General features: G+C 41.9%; 1 protein-coding gene across 2 annotated transcripts; it reads right to left on the bottom strand.

The window, feature by feature from the left end:
• Positions 1–701: 701 nt before the first annotated feature.
• LOC125442822 (A-kinase anchor protein 17B-like) lies at positions 702–14,245 on the bottom strand. 2 transcript variants are annotated; one of them, XM_048514548.1, is made up of 6 exons: positions 14,123–14,245; positions 12,181–12,294; positions 9,773–10,553; positions 8,264–8,394; positions 5,672–5,918; positions 702–4,269 (listed from the first exon to the last, which is right to left on the bottom strand). In XM_048514548.1, exons 3-6 carry the CDS (start codon positions 10,538–10,540, stop codon positions 2,641–2,643), a joined length of 2,775 nt encoding a protein of 924 aa, XP_048370505.1. In that variant the 5' UTR covers positions 10,541–10,553; positions 12,181–12,294; positions 14,123–14,245; the 3' UTR covers positions 702–2,640. The 2 variants fall into 2 exon arrangements, with proteins under 2 accessions (XP_048370505.1, XP_048370504.1); XM_048514547.1 differs by lacking the exons at positions 12,181–12,294; positions 14,123–14,245 and adding an exon at positions 11,283–11,356.
• Positions 14,246–19,908: the final 5,663 nt, after the last annotated feature.

The raw sequence follows: 19,908 nt of genomic DNA, 5'->3' as shown, positions 1-19,908 counted from the left end.
TTGAGGTTCTCAATGAGAACTAAGCCACATTCTCCATGAATATTGCTGTGAATGACCTCTGAACTAGATAAAATATTTTCACATATTTAGGATGGGTTTTCCAAGGTGCTTTCTCCTACTTTACACCCTTCACACGAAGAGAAAAGCTCATTCCCATATTTACCCTGTGATACAAAGCCAGGGTTGCATCATTATACTGCTATATACGAACCCCATTAAGACTGAATCCATATCCCAGAAGATCAGAGTTCCCATGGTGTTCATTGACTAGGGCTACAGCAATCTCTTAGTGCTGCATTTCTTGCTTACTGCTATGAATCGGCTGCAAAGCTCTCCATTGGAAGGAATACATTTTGAGATGATGTGTAAACTGTTTTTTTTTAAATACAAAAAAGGCCCAAAGGAAAAAGATTTTTGTTCCTCTCAAAACAAAACATTGGTGCCACATATTGATAGAGTTACGGAAAAGATTTTCCGAAAAAAACAGCTTATATCACATCTAAGCAAACATTTAAAAATTCCAGAGCAAAAAGCAATCAAGTGCAAAAGAAAAGTAATTTTCAGATCAAAACGTTTTACTTGCTACATTAGAAAAAAGCATTCAAAAAGAATCATTTTGATGTAGGAGTGGGCTTAGAGACCCTTGGAAATGTTCTCCACTGACCAACTTTTGACATTAAACACAGAAACTGTCTTCACACTTTGGTTCATTACTACTTTATTGGAGCAGAGGTTGACAAACAAGGATGGTATGCTAGGGAATGTGTATTGTGAAAGTTATTGTGACACACAACAAATAAAAGAAGTGGAAACCATGCAGTTTTTTTTAATTTAACTAAAATATGTTGGTGTCCCCCTCTTCATTTGGAACAGTATTCCACAGCGCTGTTGGCCACATAGTAAGGTAACTGGGTAAAGTAACTGATACCACTGCTTGTGGGTTTCAGCACGACCTACTTGAGTAATCCTACTGAAATCAGTCAGGTTATTTGCAAATTATAGTCCTGGATTTTATCAGCACCATCATACCTCTTTCCGGGTTTCCATACAAATATTAAATATTAAATGAATAAGACAATTTCTGTGACTCAGACAATCTAGATCTAAGTCATTCACTTGAAGGTGAAAATACCAACCAGCATTAAATATTTCAAACGCGCTCTGTTCAAAGCTCTGTCCAGATTATTCCCCATTCAGCATTCCAGAACTATTCAACCCAACAGAAGCAGAGAAAAATATCCCTAGCCTGCCAAGATCTGAAGTTCCTCCAATTTTTGAGAATTGGAGGAGGAGTAATCTAGTCTACAATATATTTGTGAACCAGTTATGAATGGGAATCTTTGGCAGACTGGTGTGGCTCACTGGTTTTTGTTAAACAGAACATATACCAACTGTGATTGTAGACAAGCGCTGCCAAGTTGCAGCAAAACAAAAACCAAAACAAAATCTTGAGAATGACACAGCTGTATGCCAAGGGGCAACAGACTTAGGTAGAACAATGGGAGCACAGCCTTGGAACCACGGTACTTGCTTGAGCCTACTCACACCTTGTATTTTAAAAAAACCAATGGAGACGGGCAATAACAGAGTTGCACCAATATACAACATCTGGCAAGTCATATACTACCCCACAGGTGTCAAACTCGCGTCTCTCCAGATGTTATGGACTACCGTTCCCATCATCCCCTGCCAGCATGGTGGGAACTGTAGTCCATAACACCTGGAGGACATGAGTTTGACACCTATGTAACTACCTGATGTGCATATACCAACCCGATGTACATCTCAAATGGCAAAGAGTGCAGTTCATTATAAATATGCTCCTTTTCTTTCTTGGCAATCGGGTTTTTTTCCTCCTGCACCATGTGCCCCTTCCTCTTACTAAGGCAATACTTCTTTGAATCTTTTAAGTTAAAGTTTATTCATCTGGCTAACAATTAGTTTATGCAAAACTCCTCTAATGGTACATTAGACTGCAAAGCAGAACCCACAGATTCTGTGGCTTCTCCCAAATTCAGTGGGGATTGTTCAGTTCGCTCAGCTCAGATGTCTAGCAAATTCTTCAAAACAGCTTACATCATGCACTTCAGTAATAGTTTTTTTGGTCCTTAGTTGTAGCCTCAACACCACCAAGACTGATTTTGCCACCAATTTTACCAAGCAGGTTGTTTAGAGTTACCCTACCTTCCCCAGCATGCAAACAAAAGGCCCAAGAAAACACCTCTATCACCATATGTCTAACAGTTAAGTTTTCAAAAAGTTGTATAAAAAGAACCCATCTTGATCTTCCACCTTCAACTGTTCCCAGATCCCCTCGGTCCTCCAAATCTGATGAAATTAGAATCCTCTTCTAACTTCTGCTCCACAGAAAGAGTCAGACTATTCATTTGTCTAAACTATTTCAACAGGAAACAAAGGCCAATCGTCAGAATCTGTTTCTGCTTCTCTTCTTAACAGCAAGTTCCCTGGAGATGGGGAAAGAGTGGCAGCAAAAACTCAAGACTCAGGAATGCCCAAGTGACAGTAGCTGCTCATCCGAAAGGAGCTTGCAGAATTGAGAGTTGTTCCATCTTTATATGCCCAGTGTCTTGTGTCACTTGTACATTTCACTATTTCCACCACCTCCCTGAACTCACCTGATTACCTTTTGACTCTGACTTTGCAAGCTCTCAGCTGCTCCTTGGTTTCACGCCATCTTTCACCCATCTCACTAATATCTGCTTTCCCCTTACCTGCCTCTTGGTGGGGTTCTCGAAGCTGAAAGTCATTTAAATGAACGCCTTTTGTTTTTACCTCTTCCGCCATGGCATGGAGTGTTTTGAATTTCATTTTGTGATGTAAAACCTTGCTACATTTTCTCTGCATCTTGCTGAGGGCTTCCAGCTCTCCACAATGGTTTGCTTCAAGAAACTGAGGCTCGTTGTCATGCGAAGAGTTATCGGAGGACCTTTTCTTCTTTCTTTTCTTCTTCCTGCTCGCTTCTTGCTCCTCTTCACTGGACAGCCACTGAAGTTTTCGCCCTTCATGCCTTAATTTACTGCTGGATCTCTTGAATGTAGTTTTAAGCCTTTGCTCGGGATCCTTTGTCAAGTCACAGCACTCAGAGTTTGAACAGAAACTGCGTTTGCTGCAATCACCATTTTGGACACAAATCAGCAATTCTCTTGCTCTTTCCCGGCTGAGAGGCCAGGCCTTGCAGCTACTTCTGCAACCCCCATTTCTTCTCTCCATTTTGTTTTGTGACTCGCTGAACGCCTCACTAAAATATTCAGAATCGCTGCTGATCTCTTCCAATAAATCCTTCAATTTATAAACATGGCCCAAAGGCTTGACCGGTGCTAAAACTTTCATCCCTGTATCCTCTTCTTTGAATCTATTACCACAATTAGTACTTGTGCTTACTAGAAAGGGACTATTCAGTTCATCACGTGGTAGTTTATGACTAACATCACCCAGTGAATTCTTATACCATACCAGACATTGACCAGTGAACTCTCTACTGTGGGCCTGGCTTTTAGCCACAACCTCTGCAGACTCAGGTTCCTCTTCAATTGCTTCCCATGTGTAGCTATCAGCATCTTGAAAGTCTCTCTCAGGGAAGTCTGATACAAAACTCGCTTCTGTCAGACACTGTGCATCTTGGTTTTTCAGGCTGACCTGGAAGTCAGTCCCATTATGGGACACCACCCTCTGCCACCAGGACTCAGTCCCTGTGTTTTGTGTCACAGGACAGATTCGTGCATATCTTGGGGTTTGGTAGTAGTTTAGTAAATAGTGTATAAATTCCTCTGTTTCATAAACCTTTTGCTTCTTGCAGTTTCCGACACTAGAGACTTCATGGGAGCATCTTGAGTTGAGGCTTTGACAGTCCTCTCTGGCAGGAGACTTTCTGACTTTGCAGTCTTGAGTGACTGTCACTTGCAACAAGTCAGAGTCCCGATAGCAGCCCGGAGCCTTGTCTTTTAAGCATCTACTAACTGCTCTTTCAGCTGGCTCCTTTAAAACAGTTCTCACAAGGCGACAAGGTGATGCAGGCAAGCCAATTGCAACATACTGCTCCTCCTCCTCCTCCTCAGTACAGGTATTATCTAATTGGACTAACTGATGTAGAGGTTCTCTCTCATTCTTCACTTCTTTGCACTCAAGACTACGAGAGCAAGACTCCTCTTTTAATGAATTTGGTATCTTAGGTGCAGGAAAGCAATCCTCCCTTTCATTCTCATTTTCCAGCAGAGGCTCCCTTACTTGCCTGGATGACAGCACAAAATCCTTCAAAATAAAATCAGGGACACAGAATTACAAGAAAAAGAACAAGCAACACCAGCACAAAACTCAGAGAAGCCTATCGCAAAGCTTATAGTCTTCCTGTTTGTGGGTCTCCTACAGGGACCTGATTGGCCACTGTGTCCGCAGAATGCTGGACTAGATGGTCCTTTGGTCAATGTGGCTTTTCTTTGCTGCCAAGTTGCATGAAATTTGGAGTGAGCCCCAAGACCTTTTGGTCTCAGAGGCAGAAAATCCAAAAGAGGCCTCTCCCCAATAAACACAGAAGTATCCACCGGAAAGTTTTCAAACCCTCTTAAAGAAACAGGAGTTGTATAAAAGTACAGATGGGCTCCTTCACAACTCCTGGTCCCTCCTTTCCGTCCCCTCTTTCCCAAAAGAGGCTTGTACAGGGAAGCTTCCCAGTGGGTTGTGCCCCATGAGTCAATGGCTCCTGGTCCCAATATACAATCCCTGAGGAATAAACCAAACTTCCCTGCCTGGTAGAACAATCTTTGGGGAGGTGCTCTCTCATCAGCCAGCCCAATTTCTCTGTTAGAAAATGCCTTTATACTTACTCTAAAATAATAATATTTAAAATCTCATGAAATCACACTGAGTAACTTGGCTTGCCGCTTAAGGGCTGCAGTTCTGCCACTTCTATTGCATAGAAACTTAATACATTTCAATACCAAACTTCCATGGTTAGGAATTATTATCGTGACATAATTAATGCTAACATGGGTTACTGTATTCCCTTGGTAATGGGAACTCCGGCAATCAGAAGAAAAAACTCTACCGGAGTTTCTATGATCACTATCACAGGATATGAGAGAAAAATTGAGAGAAAGAGATCCATCAAAATCCCTTGATCTTGCCAAGGACTAATGTGCTCATCAGCAATGATCTTTTTACTGTGTTTCCCCGAAAATAAGCCCTATCATGATTTTTCAGGATTTTTGGAGGAGGCTTAAAATATAAGCCCTATTCCAAAAATAAGCCCTATCGGTAGTTACAGATCAGGATGGTGTGATCCAGCAGGGTGTTCCCTGCCAATGAGGATGCAGCTTGCACCACATGTGACAGGGAAGCAACGGGGCTACCGAGAGCCTTCTTTAATGAATTGTGAAGGTACCGTACTTCCCCTAAAATAAGCCCTACCCCTAAAATAAGCCCCAATGCATCTTTTAATGCAAAAATTAATATAAGACCCTGTCTTATTTTCGGGGAAACCCAGTATGTACCACATGAACATGTGTTCCCACCCCAAACTCACAGCAGACAGAGACCTACCCATCAAAATGAGGTGCCTTGGACATAAAGTCTTTTCTTATATATGTCTACATAGTTGTCCAAGTCCTATGACAAAGATGTTTAGAACTTAGAAGAGTTTTAAACACATTCTTACTTTTATTTGGTTTAACAGCACTGTAAGCAGCCTGATAGACTCCACTCTTCTCTGAGCTAGGAGATATTTCCTCTCTTCCCATTCAGGCATATTCTCTGGCCACAGCTCTTCTTCAGCTGTTACCTTCTGTTGCTTTCTTGGGCGTTTTTCATCCCGATCTATCTGTCTTTTTTCTCGTCTCTTGATCTTAGACTTCCTCTTTCCTTCTCCAACTTTTTTTTCATCACCACCATCATCACGTCTTTTTCTAGGCGATTATGGGACAATTTAGATGAAAAATCATTTCAGAAATGTTTAACCCTTGGAGGGCAGGAGGGATGATTTTTTTAAAGGTACCATTTGCAGTTATGAGCGAGAGGATAGCAATTCCTAGAAATGTCTGTTTTGAGTCAAAACTTATTACATATTTCCAGGGCAATGGAAAATATTTTATGCTATCCTGAGTTTCCCTCACTTGAAATGTCTGGTATTCTTAAATCTTCCAGAATATTAGATCTAACGTCACACAGTAGCAATCTATCTCACTGTTACATGCACATTAAATCCCAATGCTATTACTGGGACTTGAACACATCTGTGGTTAGACTGCAGTGAGTACAGAATTTGGTTCTTCTTTTCCCAGATCAGCTACCAACTCAATTGTTTCACTTGGGTTTCACAATTACACTTTTGTCCTACGCAGAATCTTGCACGCAAACATCTCACATTTTAGTTTTGATTCAGAGAATGGTCTGCAATCATGAGAAGGTTTGGCCTTGTAAACTGGGAACCATACATAAGCAGCTCTCAGCACCTCTGAAGAAGAACAAGGAATAAATGTGATAATTTCCTATTAAATAGGCCAGTAATGCCCAAACTAAGGAGGTGACATGCACTAGTATGCTATAGGATACTGCTAGTGTGCCGTAATAAACTAATCCAAAGTACCCACCTAGAGGAGGCTTCCTGCTTTATCTCTGTATGATGTAGGGTTCTGGCAGCCTCTGCTCAGAGCAGGTAATGCTTTGCACTGGGTATGATTTAATCATTCTGACAGTGAGAAGCAGCAGTACTACCACCCCACAAAGCTGACTGTCAGTTGCATTGCTGCATAAATCACTGCTCTGAGATAGCTTCCTTCCAATCAAGAGATTAGTGCAGCAACCAAGAGCAGGATCTTCTGAAATCAGGCAATTACCACTCTCATACACTCTAAAGGTAAACCTTCTGGAATACGTGAGTTTTAATTTGGGGGGGGGGGGGAGCATGCTTCAGCTATAAAAAGTCTCAAAGCACTGCAACTGGGATTTTGCCCATGGTCAGGTTTCCATGGAAACAGAATAATCCTGAAGAATATAGCTGTGTTCCTATTTATTTTCCAGAAGGTAATTAGATATGCAACGCCACCTTAAGAGGGTATTTGGAAATCCCAGGACTATAGGGGTCTTCGTTTTTGATTTGAAGAAGGGTGGGCAAAGAAAATCTTGCAGTTTGTTGAAATATTTTTTTTAAATCCAGAGTTAGAAGGTCTGTCTTTAGCATAACAACTTCTGTTCCAAATATAACAGAGTAGGTGGAGCCCAGACCTCCCTACAGAACTAAAATATATTGGCTCAGGTGTACTTGGTGCTCAGGTGTACTATGATACTGAAGCAGCTCTCTTGAGAACTAAGGAAGGTTGAAAAAACAATTAGAGACAAGCATTTACATTTGGACTCACCAACCAGCACTGGAACCCAATCTACAACATGTCCTTTCTCAGAAATTAATGATGCTTTAAGGCAGCATAATATTGCCTTACCAAATGGTAGAAGTGAAAGACAAAACAAAGTGCAAACAAGGGCTTAAGGAGCTACACTCTTGCTGTTCACTCTCAGCTTATTTCCATATTTACAACCGATTGCTTTCTCAGAGCTTACTGATAAAAGATATAGTGCCCTTTCACAAAAGGAAGGCTCTTGTTGGTTAATGGTTAAGTAAAGGCCATTGACAAACTTTTACACTGCTGTATTAATTCTGTAAATTACACAGACAAGAGTTAATATGTTCACAAAGACCTCATTATATCACTGTTTAGCTCAGTCAGGATGGCATTAAGGCAGAATTTGAGGGCTTCTGTCTTTTCAGAACCAAGTGCAGACTATCTCACAAGATGCTTTTATTGGCGCTAGACCAGTAAGAAGCAGCCAGAAGGCAACCATACATCCAGAATTTAATTCTGGGTGCTGGAATCGAATTCTTGACAGCTTCTGTTTTTTAAAAAAGCAACAGCAAGTTTCTAGTCCTGATGGCTGCAAAAAGAACACTTTCTGTAGGCAAATATGCCAGAATCTTAGAAGCCAGCAAGTTGGCTAAATAACAGTTCCAGTAGTTTAAGGCAAGGCTTCAATGCCCTGCAGAGCTTACTGCCTATCCCAATGATTAGCAAACCCAGCACAAATTCTGCTAAATGGTAAAAATAGGGAAATTATGCACATTTATTCAATTCATCTTGTCTTGGCACAGAACTGGAACATAAAGTTGTTGTTTTTTCCTTCTTCTATGTGAAGCTTATGCAACCTTGGACAAATTATTCTCTTTTCAGTCAACTTTTAAAGAAGTCAAGTTTCTCACCTTTCAGTGCTTCTTTTCCCTCTGTTTTCCTCCCTTTTTCTTTCTCGTTCGAGCCCTTGCAGGGTTAATCGTTCCAGATTCCTCTGGTTTATAGAACTCTCACTGAAATGATTGGTGGTATCAGCTGATACCTGTTTCAAAATAAATAGAACAAAAATGCAGTATTGTTTACTCCCTCAGATCAAGCCCCCAAAGTCTCCAAACCCAGTCTCCAAGTTGTAAACACATGGTCCTTCGGTCCTTCAAACCATTTTGGCTCAGCTATATCTAGTACAGACCTTTCCAAGAAGCCCAACGTATGCCTGATTGCAGGCAGATTCATTCTCTTCTTCCATACCATTCTGTGGAAATCTAGCTGCTTTCAATGCAGCCGGGTTTATTTTTCCCACCGAGAAACAGATGCCACGTACCATGACACAGCAATGATACAGGCATGGACTGAAATGGCAACAAGCTCCAGCTCAAGAATCTTTTAATCATTTCATCCTCAGCTGATCCTTCTACCAAAATGCAAAGCTTTGTTACTGCAAGGAGGAAGGAACAGGTTTAAAAAAGCAGTTGAAAAGTTCTATTCAAAGAGTTGTGGTAGAGAATATAGATAGCCAATGCCTTAAAACAGTCATTTACCCAGGAATTCTAAATATAAAAAATCTTTAGGATGTTTGTCTCTTTTAGCTCAGATATCTCTTGTACTTCCAGAACTGTATTTAGCTAACTTTTATGTAACAGTACAAGAAAGGAAAAATAATAAAAATTCGTTTTTCAGGCTAGCCATTTGATGTGAGTGAAACCCCCTTCCTATGACTAACCAGGCACCTGAACATGCATTGAAAAACTAAAATCCAAGTTATTAAGGTAGCACTCAGATGAACAAAACCAAACTGCCTTAAGCATCTTTGCAAATTTGTACTTTAAAAGCCATCTATAAACTTTTAATTTAAAAACCTTCATTTTACAATCAGTTATAACAATTTTCCAGCTGTCTACCTTAGATGACATATTCCCCAGAACAGGAAGCCTGTCTATGTTGCTTATATAACTCTATAAAACACCATGTATACTGATATCACAGCATAAAAATAAATAATTTTACAGAAAAAATACAAATGCAAATAATTCACATAATTGAACATCACAATAATATAAGAAGGAACACCAATTGGGCATGCTAATTAAAAGCAGATTTTAGGAAATGACATAATGCAAGAATAATTTCTAATAACCAATCATAAACTTTCAATACACAGGAGCAGGCACCCATGCAAGAAAGACCAAGCTCAGTAAACCATCATAAGAATGTGAAAGTAACAAAGATTCTCACTCCAGACTAATCAAAGTTTCATGGAGTAAGAACTGCTTCAGCACCCACTCGCACCTGATAATGTGTACCTTAATCCATGAACATTGATGCTACAATTTGTTAGCCTTTAAAGTGGTAAGAGACAATATTGTTTTTGTTGCAACAGACCAGCATGGCTACCCCACGGGAGCCTGCAGGATGCTTCTTACCTTAATATTACATGCCAGAGCTTTTCCATCATCCCCTTTAAACATCAGCTTCATGCCCTTAAGTGTCTCCATAGCTTTTGCAAAAGCTTTGAACTCTTGGTACTGGACATAAGCATCAAATGTCCGCAGGCCACGGAAAATGAAATGATTCATGTTTCCTCCCACCACTTCTTCCCTATAAGGATCAAGCATGGGGATATCTACGTTCTTGATCTGTCCAAAACTCTCAAACACTGCTCTCAAGATATCTTCGCTTGGCGTTTCACTATCTGAGCCTCTTAGGGCAAACCACTTGCATGGCAATCCTTCCAAATGGATGCAATTGGGAACATCAATGATTTGCTCAGCAAGATCTTCTGCCATCAATTCTCTATCCTTCACAATGGCTTCTGACTCCTGAGGAGTTGGTAAATCAGGAGATGCCTCTGTAGCAACCACTTGCAAGTCATCTTTAAAACCATTCAGTTTTATCATTTTGCCATGGAGCTTTTCCTTAAGGCTACATACCAAACGCTTGGTTTCTGCCTCTCCCTCAAACCGAATGAAACCTTTAGTGCTTTTGGAAACCTTAACACTGGTGAACTGGTCTGGACAAATCATATTCTTCAGCTTGTCCATCACTTCCCATTTAGAGAGTGCCCGGGTAGAGCTGGTGTGTTCTGGAAGCACCACACTGATTGTTAATTTCGCTACTGGCTTAAGATAGAGTTGCTGAGAGGCACAGAGCTCCATAGCTTCCGAAGGATCACATACTAGAGTGACAGTCATGGCGTCCAATGCCCTTTAGAAAAACAATTAAAATGAAGTTATGCTAAAGAGCAAATAGAGCAAGCTCCTTATATGCTACATGGCTACCAGGAATAGCTGTTTTTCCCCGGCCAAACATGTATTCAGTAAGACAGTAAACACAGCTGTCATTTTATGCCATCCATCTTTCAGACTGGAAAAAAGCCCATTCCAGAGTTTCTCAGACTTCTGATAGGCAAGGCATGGTTCTTTCCAAATTAAAATTGGAAACACCGTTCTCACTTTTCCAGTCAGAGCACATGTTTACTCAGAAGTAATTCCCTTTTATTTCAATGAGACCTACTGCCATGTAAGTGCACACATGGTTCAAATCTTTTAAAATTACCTTAAAATAAGGTTCTAAAGTTACAGTGCATCTATATTTAAAGCAACAGTCACTTAAAATGAGGATGGGGGGGGGATCCTATTCTCACTTTTGAAAAGTAAAGTAGTAGAACCAACAGTAGAAGGATAACCAGAACTACATAATCATGATGTTTTCTCAATAACAGAAATCTAAAAGCAATGGATGCATAAATTCATAGTTTACAAATGTGGCATAGAAGTGGATATATAATTCAGCCACAAGTTCCAAGACACACATTTGTATTCCTTGCTCAATTCATTTCAAAGGTAAAGTACAGAATACAATGCCTATGCTTAAACATTTAATTTAGAGCAGCCCATTCTTAAAACTACCTACAGTAATTCAACTTTTACACACCTTGGAATACAGCACACTTTCAAAGACTTGACATTTTCTGGCTCTTCAGAATCAGCCATGGATTCTGTAGTACCGTGCTTTTAGCATGCATCCATCCTCCTTGGTCTTCCAATTTTATCTTTATGAAATTTATGATGTTCCAATTTGTATATTTAAATTTCTCCCCAAAACATGTCTCTCTGCAGTCTTTTTTGTGCACAAGCCAAAAGGTAACCAAGTACTTCTCTGTCTTGCCTGTTCACTGTACTCGTGAGAAAGATGGATGGCATATTCTAGAAAGCTCCCTTCTGAGACTTTGCAGCCTAAATTGCAGAACTCAAGGGAGATTGAACTAAATAATAAAATGAAGCCGCAGGCAAAGCTGTCACCTGTTTCCTTCCACCTCCTACAAAACAGCATGATCCCAAACGTGCAGATTTGTGATTGATGGAGAATTATTTTCTTTTGTTAGCTTCTTTCTTGATAAACAACCAACACAAGTACTCTCAAGTTCAAACAGAGAGCACTGCCTCTTAAAAAAACTAAAAGTATACAGAAAAGAGCAATATTGGGACACATCTACACAAGATTTTAAGTTTTGGGTAAGTAGTCAAGTACCCAGCAATGAAGAACATTTAACTATGGTACTAAATAGAGCTGACCATTGCATTATTCTACATAAATTTAACTTGATACACCTTAACATTGGGACCACAAATAATTAATCAAACCAGAAGTTCTGATGAAGCCTCAAAGAGGCACAAACTACTCTTTAAGGGTGAAAATGGCCACAAAGCAACAGATAACAATGGTGGCTGTTTAAAGCTACTGATCAGGCTGTACCACAATACTTCGGCTGTGATGCATCAGTTGGCATATTAGACAAGGTCACCAGGATCTGGGAGATATTGGTTGTTACCTTAACAGTTATGTAGCTCAATGGGGGACCCTGATCCAGCCAAACCCCTTCCGTCTAACCAACCTCACAGGAATGTTGTAAGGATAAACTGAGGGACAGAAGAACCTTGAATTCCTGGGAAGAAGGGCGAGATTAAAAAATGTAATTGACAGAAACAGGTGCCATCCTATTCAAAGGCTAATATTGTACCACTCAATTTTGGCCCAGGATGATACAACTATTCTTGCCAAGTGAATACGGAAACTGCGTCATCATATCACCACGGAAAGGTGGAACTACCACTCAACCTTTTCTTGTCAAATATAGACTACTTTCCGTTTCAACCTTCTTTACTCAAGAAGTCTCTTAATGTCCAAGCCTGCACATCCCGAAGAAATGCTGCAAGCTTCTTTCTGTTGACTTTTAACAGTTAAGGTTAAGCATGTGCATGGTGGTTTTAATTTTATGTACACACATAATTGGTATACTGAAATAGTTTGGACCCGGGGTCTGCAACCTGCGGCTCTCCAGATGTTCATAGACTACAATTCCCATCAGCCCCAGCCAGCATGGCCAATTGGGCTGGGGCTGATGGGATTTGTAGTCCACGAACATCTGGAGAGCCACAGGTTGCAGACCGCTGGTTTAGACTGACATGAGTAGATATATTTGGGATTTTATGGAGTAGCAGCAGTAAGGTCAACATCATACCAGAAGCGGAGCGAACCCAAGATCACTTCAGGGATGCTCAGGGACGCGTTTCCCCACAACGCCCACTATTCTCTATCCATTGCACTCATTGCTTGCCCTAGAATTTAAATCAATGATTGAACAGTAAACAACATGATTATCCCCTCTAAGCCTTTCACTTCTTCCTATGATCCATTCCTCTTTTTTACCTGTTCAACCCATAAACAGTCACCCCTTCATTTTATTCACCTATACATCTACGTCCATCCATTAACCCTCTGAGATAGCCTCTGCTGCCTCCACCTATCACCACAGAACTCTCTTAGGGTTTTTCTGTTCCTGCCATGCAACAGTCTTCATAACAGCGTCTAATCCTCTCCATTCCTATATCAAGCTCTCCCATCCCTTCATCTGAACAAGTACCCCCATAGATAGGCATCCATCCTGCAACTCATATGAAGCTGTTGTATTGAATCACACTTTTGGGCTACCCAGCTCAACATCCTGTATTCTAGCTTGACAATGGTCTTTATGGGCTCAGGCAATGGGCTTCATGGTCCGAAACACTTTAGGTAGCTCTACCAGAATCGAACAGAACTGAACCACTAATCTAGCCCCACTGAATTTTGCCAGACACTTCCTACACCTCATCTCCTCTTCCACCCCACACAGGAGAGCCACCTGGCAACATGATGAGGCCTCTGACCCACACAACCCTTCCACAATACCCCAGAGCCCTCTATATTACTGTGCACGTGGCTGATCTGGAACAAGCCCCTTGAATTTAAAAAAAAGGGGGGGGGTTGGTTGGTTAGTCTTTAAGGTGCTACTGAACCCCTGCTTTATTTCCCCCCTTGCCTTCAAGATGCCCTACACAAGCACCTCTGATCCACACTCAACCCATCCACACCCCACAGAGGGGCGCTTCGCATACAGCTTTTTACACACACGCCCCCCAATAAAGACACACCCCAGGCCTTTCCCGGGGGCCCGTCTCCCTCTCCGCAACAGAAACTCATTTACATAACCCCATCACACAAGAATAGGCCTGATTCCCTCAGTTCAACGCACGTCGTCATGTTTCCCAGCCGTGCCTTGCAAGATGTCCCTTCTTTCTCACCCCAAAACGCGGCCTCTGCTTCCCCATAGGGCCTTCCTACGTTCTACTGCCCCCCTCGCCTCTCGTAGCGACAAAAACACCCCAAATAGGACCCACCCACCACCAAGCAGGCCTCGCCGCCCCCTCCCATTTCCCCACTCGACCTCTCCCCACCTCTCTGCAGAGCCACCTACTCCGAGGCCGGCCTAGACTGCGGGCGCCCCGTTGCCGACCAACGCACCATCCTGCCCTTCCCTGGCTGGGCCTTGCTGGCGGTGAACGGCCCTTCGAGCCCTGCCTCTCTTACCGTGCAGGCCGCGCTCAGGCAGCCCCCGCCGGCCACACACGCTTCCTGGTCCGGCCTCCCCGGGGCGGAGCACGACAGACCCGGCCGCCCCCGACCGTGGAGCCGCGGAGAGACCCTCCGGCCTTGCGCTTCTCCGCTTGGAGTGTTTTCCTTCCTTTCCCGTCTCCCCCTTCCAGCGCAATTCCTTAGGGGTGCTTACTCAGGAGTAAATCTCAGAGGATTCAAGGGGATTTACTCCTAGGTAAGAGAGCCCGGTTTGAGCAGTGGAATGGTGGAGTGAGTTTACTCAGAAGGGCTCGCTTACCTAGGATCCTCTGAGATTTACTCTTGAGTAAACACCCCTGAGGAATTGCGTTTAGGGCTACATTTCGGCCCCTGTATCTGTTTACATGGATATCAATCCCACTGTGTCTAATGGAACCGTCCCCCCTCTTGAATGCAGCCTTACTCTGTTGCTTTTTGAACAGGGTTTCCTCATCTTTTCTCTTTGCCATGTCTGGGGAATCTGGTGCAGCCCTATTGACTAAGCAGGAGGATCTTGCTTCCAGATGTGTTAATAATTTTTGTGGATGTGTTAATAATTTTTGTAAATGTAAAGGGATGGGTGTTTTTCTATTTGCTTTACAAGAGGGAGTGATCAGTCAGAATTGTGCTTGCATTGTGTGTTGCCTCTTAGTATTTAGAAGTGTAACAATGACAGAATCCATTTTATTTCTTTCTTTTTTTCTGGCTATTGTGGGTTTTCTGAGTTCTTTTTTTCTGCTATGTTAATCTTTATTCAGGAAAAATATTAGCTTCCACAGAATAAAATACACTGGTTCTGTCATTGTAAAAAAATGTTGGCGAATTGTTTGATGTACCAAGCTGAATTGGTTTGTAATATCCTTGACAGAAAATCCCATTAAACAACAAATACCATGAATAGGAACTGTTTATACATTAGCATGCTTCATATATGTGATAGTCAGCTCAGCCACAAGAGATTCTGTCAATAGTTGTCTGATCCTATGCACAATTGAAATCAATGCTGTAGTTTGGATTAATTCCACATATAATTGCACTGTGAGTTGTTAGGGTGCCACAAGTATCTTTTTAGTTTTTACTCTAGATGTGGTAGGAAATATTTTTGAAGGCACAAAGCTGTTTTTGATTATAGAAATCTCAATTGTTTCAGTGGTATAGAAGCAGAATGAATTAGTACAGAATCTGTGTGACTTCAAAAGATGAAACTGATAAACTGTTTAATTTTTCAGGTTAATGATTAATTTTGACACAAGGATATAATGGTGCATACTACGAAGCCAGTGTGGTGTAGTAGTTAATTGACTCAAATCTTGAGACCTGGGTTTGATTCCCCACTCCTCCACATGAGCAGAGGACTCTTATCTGGTGAACTGGATTTGTTTCCCCACTCCTACACATGAAGCCTGCTGGGTGACCTTGGGCCAGTCACAGTTGTCTCGGAACTCTCTCACCCCACCTACCTCACAGGATGTCTGTGGTGGGAAGAGGAGGGGGAGAAGTTTATAAGCTTCTTTGAGACTCCTTGCAGTAGAGAAACCGAGGTATAAATCCAAACCCTTCTTCTCTACAGGTTTCAGTTGCCTTGTCTCAACAATTCAAAGGAAACATTCAGCAGTTAGGCTTCAAAATATTCAAAGAATCCTAAGGAACGTTTACAACAAGGTAGGCCAGTATCATGCAGATGTTGAGTTGCAAGGTTCAGAAACAGTGGCTTTATTCAAGACCATCTTCTGTGATTTGTACTGACAATGCCGAGACTTATCAACTGTCAAGCTATCTCTGTATACCACATTACTGGAGAGAATAGGGCACTCATAAACTCGGCTACTAAATAAATAAATAGGATGTGCTTGGATAAAAATACAAATATATTCACATTACATAATGCTAAGTACTAACATCATCAGCAGATTACAGCTAGACTGCCTCAAAGGTTATTGAGTATTAATATGTGGAAGCAGATGCCCTGTTAGAAACCACAGATTTTGGAACAAATCTTCTGATTTGGTCTTGACCTTAATCCTAGCAAAGGATTTTAATACTGGGGACAGGCTATCTAGTCTCTATTGGATTCTGGTTCTGTGCAACTATTCCCTTCTCCACTGGTTCTCAACTATTCCCTGTGAATCATTCCTACCATGACCTACATAAAGCAATTTCACTCCCTCACAGGTTTAAGTACACTGTTCATCTTACTTTGGCAATTCATCAGATACTGGGAGTAGTTCACACACCGATTTGATTGTACGCTGTTTTCTTAGGATGGTTTTCATCTGTGCTCGATGAAGTAACATATCCTTTTCTCCATTCCGCACCTTGCTGTAGTATGTTACATCTACAGGGCCCCCTACACAGCTTATGTCCTTGTGTATATATTTCTGCCATCTGAATATTTATACATCTCACAAAGTGAGCTTTGGCTCAAAGAAGCTGATTTCAACAATAAATTTGTTATACTCTTTTCCACCAAAAAATATAAGTGGAATGGTAAATCTGTCACTTCTTCCTGGACCTTATTTGTAACAGAATACTCTACGAGGTCAGTGCATGCCTTGTTCTGTTTCTCCCACCCCATGAAGAAAAAAAAACCCTCACCCTTAGGAGGTGATTGAGGATTAACCCAGGGAGCGACACACAGAGTTACTCCTTCCCCACCCCACATTAGAGCTCTTCCTTTCCTTCTTGTAGCGCCCACCATTTTGAGTCGCTTCAGGAGTCTCCATTTGCAGAATGTTCCCCAGCAGTTTCCTCTGCTTACAGCTCATCCGATGACCATTTTACTGTAAAAAGCAGATGAATAAAGTTTGTTTTTTCCGGGTGATCCGACGTACATGTCGTTTCCTTTTGTTTGTTTGTTTGTTTTGAATGAGATATCTTCGTAGATACAAAGACACCATCTAAGAATTGCAGCTGGTCTACCTCCTATGAAGGCTGGTCTACCTCCTACTAAGAAATTATGACCCATAGCTACAAAGATATCTCATTCAAAACAAAAAAAAGGAAAAAGTGGCATGTGTGTGGCTTTGCTAAGAAAAACAAACTTTATTCATCTACTTTTTACAGTGAAATGGCCATCGGATGAGCTACAAGCAGAGGGAATTCCTGGGAACATTCCGCAAATGGCAGCGGCAGCACAGAGATTCCTGAAGTGACACAAAATGGTGGGCGCTACAAGAAGGAAAGGAAGCGCTCTAAGGGGGGGGGGAGGCAAGTTTTGTTGATAGTTGTTCAAGACAATATGAATGCTATTTTATCGAACTACCATGTTTTTGTGAAGGCTGTGCATAAAAATTCTCACAGACATCTGGGACTATTTTCACCTGCGGAAACACACTAACTTCCACTGCCCTACAATTGACCACACTTAGATCTTTCAGTGAAAAGGGATATAGTCTTCAAGGTCCCACAAGATTCTTTGTTCATGTTATCAGCGATCAAGCCATTCATTTCTGTAAAAAGTGCAGAGGCACTGAAGCAAAGGAGGAGGCTTGGCCTGGGAAGGCAGACACCAAGAGAAATAGTTCACTGATCACTCTGTGGATGTTCCTGCTTTTCAGTGCTTTCGACACTTTCTTACCCCACACTCCTTCAACCACCTATTGGCAGGTGCTGAAAATCCGCAACTTTTTTTCTCCAGGAAAATAAGTTTGAGAAATATCTTGATGGATCAAATCAAGGCCTATAAACCCACACATGTGGAAACAGGATAGGAAAATTCACGGCTCTGTATTATTTCCTGTAATATCTTCTAACCATCAAGGCTAATCGTTTGCTAAGAAAAACACAGGCTTAGTTCTCACTATGGTGGCAAACTTGTGTCTGGACTAAACTACTTTAGTCGAGATGCACATGGTTGCATTCCTTTGTATTTAAAAAAAATCCTCCCACAGAGAAAACAAGCACATCAAGGAGAGACTTATTGTGCAAATCCTATGCTGACTTGTTCCTGTCTCAGTCCACTGGCTTCTACTGGTTTAGACTGAAATAACTCTGCACATGACCGCACTGCTGAACTAGAGCTTCTCTTCTTGATGTCTCGGTTTCTATGTAGATGGATTTGTTTTGTGCAGTGAAACTTTCAGTCTTGTGACTTCCTGATTACAGCCTCAGATAGTACAGTCCACTTGATGAGGTTCCCGGTGAGAACAAAGCCATATTATCCCTGAATGCTGTTGTGGATAAAAGAATGACCTCTGAACCAGGAAATCCAGTGTTTAAATTTCACTTCTCACTTAGGGTTGCAGTCTAAACTAAGCCTCAGCCTCCCCACCATACACCTCTCCCCAACTTTGCAAAACTGGGATTACAATACTAACCTTCGTTATAGTGTTGTTGTAAGAATGTATACAACAGGCTATAGACCAGTGGTGGCGAACCTATGGCACGGGTGCCAGAGGTGGCACTCAGAGCCCTCTCTGTGGGCACGCACAGATTGCCCCCACACACATCTAGGCTGCCCTGGGCCACTTTGCTCAATTATTAGCATTGAACCTAAGACCTAGTTTTGGGGAAGTAGTGTAGGTAAAATGCTGTTAAACCCCACTGATTGTTGCAAAGAACTAAAGCGTGTTAAATGCTGTTAAACCCCACTGTTAAATGCTGTTAAACCCCACTGATTTAAATGCTGTTAAACCCCACTGATTTTCATGCAAAGAACTAAAGTGTGATAGTTTACCTGGGAGTAAGCTCGGTTGCTGGCAATGGGGCTTGCTTCTGAGTAAACCCTCCTAGGGTCGTGATTCACCCATTGGAAGAGTTGCATGGTTGCTTCAAAGCAAAGCCACCGACCACCGCCAAGCTTACTCCCGAGTCACGCATGCCTCGGAGCCAACCATTTTTTCTAAACTAAAACCTCAGTATTCAAGTTAAATTGCCATGTTGGCACTTTGCAATGAATAAGTGGGTTTTGGGTTGCAGTTTGGGCACTCGGTCTCGAAAAGGTTCACAATCACTGCTATAGACAATAGTTGTTGTGTTTTTTTTCCTCAGAAGGTTGAAAATGACTTGAAAGAGATTGCTGTTCCAGGTGCAGACGCTAATCCACTTTCACCTCTGGCAAAAAGGGCTTGCAGGGATTTGTGCTGCTTTTCAAAACAGCAAAACTTGTTTGACCAGAAGCTAGAGGGGAAATAACGTGCGTGGGCAATGCAGGCATCTATCTGGAATCACTGAGACCCTTACCAATCCAAAGGCCCACCTCCAAGTAGGGATGCTCAGCTGACCTCCTAATAAGGGCCTGGAGTCAGCAGGTTAGTCAGAGTGTGAGAGAGAATTGTGCAGTGAAACTTTCAGTCTTGTGTCTTTCTGATTACAGCTTGAGATAGTTCTTGATGAGATTTAAGCCATATTATCTCTGAATACTGTTGTGGATAAAAGAATCTGGATAAAAGAGCCAGCCCGGTGGACTCTTATCTGGTGAACCAGGTTTGTAGAGAGAACCTACATACATATGCACCAAGGCAGGCCATTGTTCCATCTCAATGAGCCAGTGTGGTGTAGTGGTTAATCTGGTGAACCCTAATCTGGTGAACCAGATGTATTTTCGCACTCCTACATTCCTGCAGGGTGACCTTGGGCTAGTCACAGTTCTGCGGAACTCTCTCAGCCCCACCTACTTCACAAGGTGTCT

Source organism: Sphaerodactylus townsendi, linkage group LG13 (genome assembly GCF_021028975.2).
Source record: "Sphaerodactylus townsendi isolate TG3544 linkage group LG13, MPM_Stown_v2.3, whole genome shotgun sequence".
In the NCBI taxonomy this organism is placed as follows: domain Eukaryota; kingdom Metazoa; phylum Chordata; class Lepidosauria; order Squamata; family Sphaerodactylidae; genus Sphaerodactylus; species Sphaerodactylus townsendi.
The sequence above is the reverse complement of the archived record's forward strand: the minus strand, read 5'-3'. Positions and strand labels throughout refer to the sequence as shown.

Coding starts and splice junctions, on each gene's coding strand:
- LOC125442822 (XM_048514547.1), bottom strand. CDS start 11,341: ATGGCTGATTCTGAAGAGCCAGAAAATGTCAAGTCTTTGAAAGTGTGC. Junction 8,395..9,772: donor CTCTGGCATGTAATATTAAG/GTAAGAAGCATC, acceptor ATTTTGAAACAG/GTATCAGCTGATACCACCAA. Junction 4,270..5,671: donor TGCTGTTAAACCAAATAAAA/GTAAGAATGTGT, acceptor TTTATTTTGAAG/GATTTTGTGCTGTCATCCAG.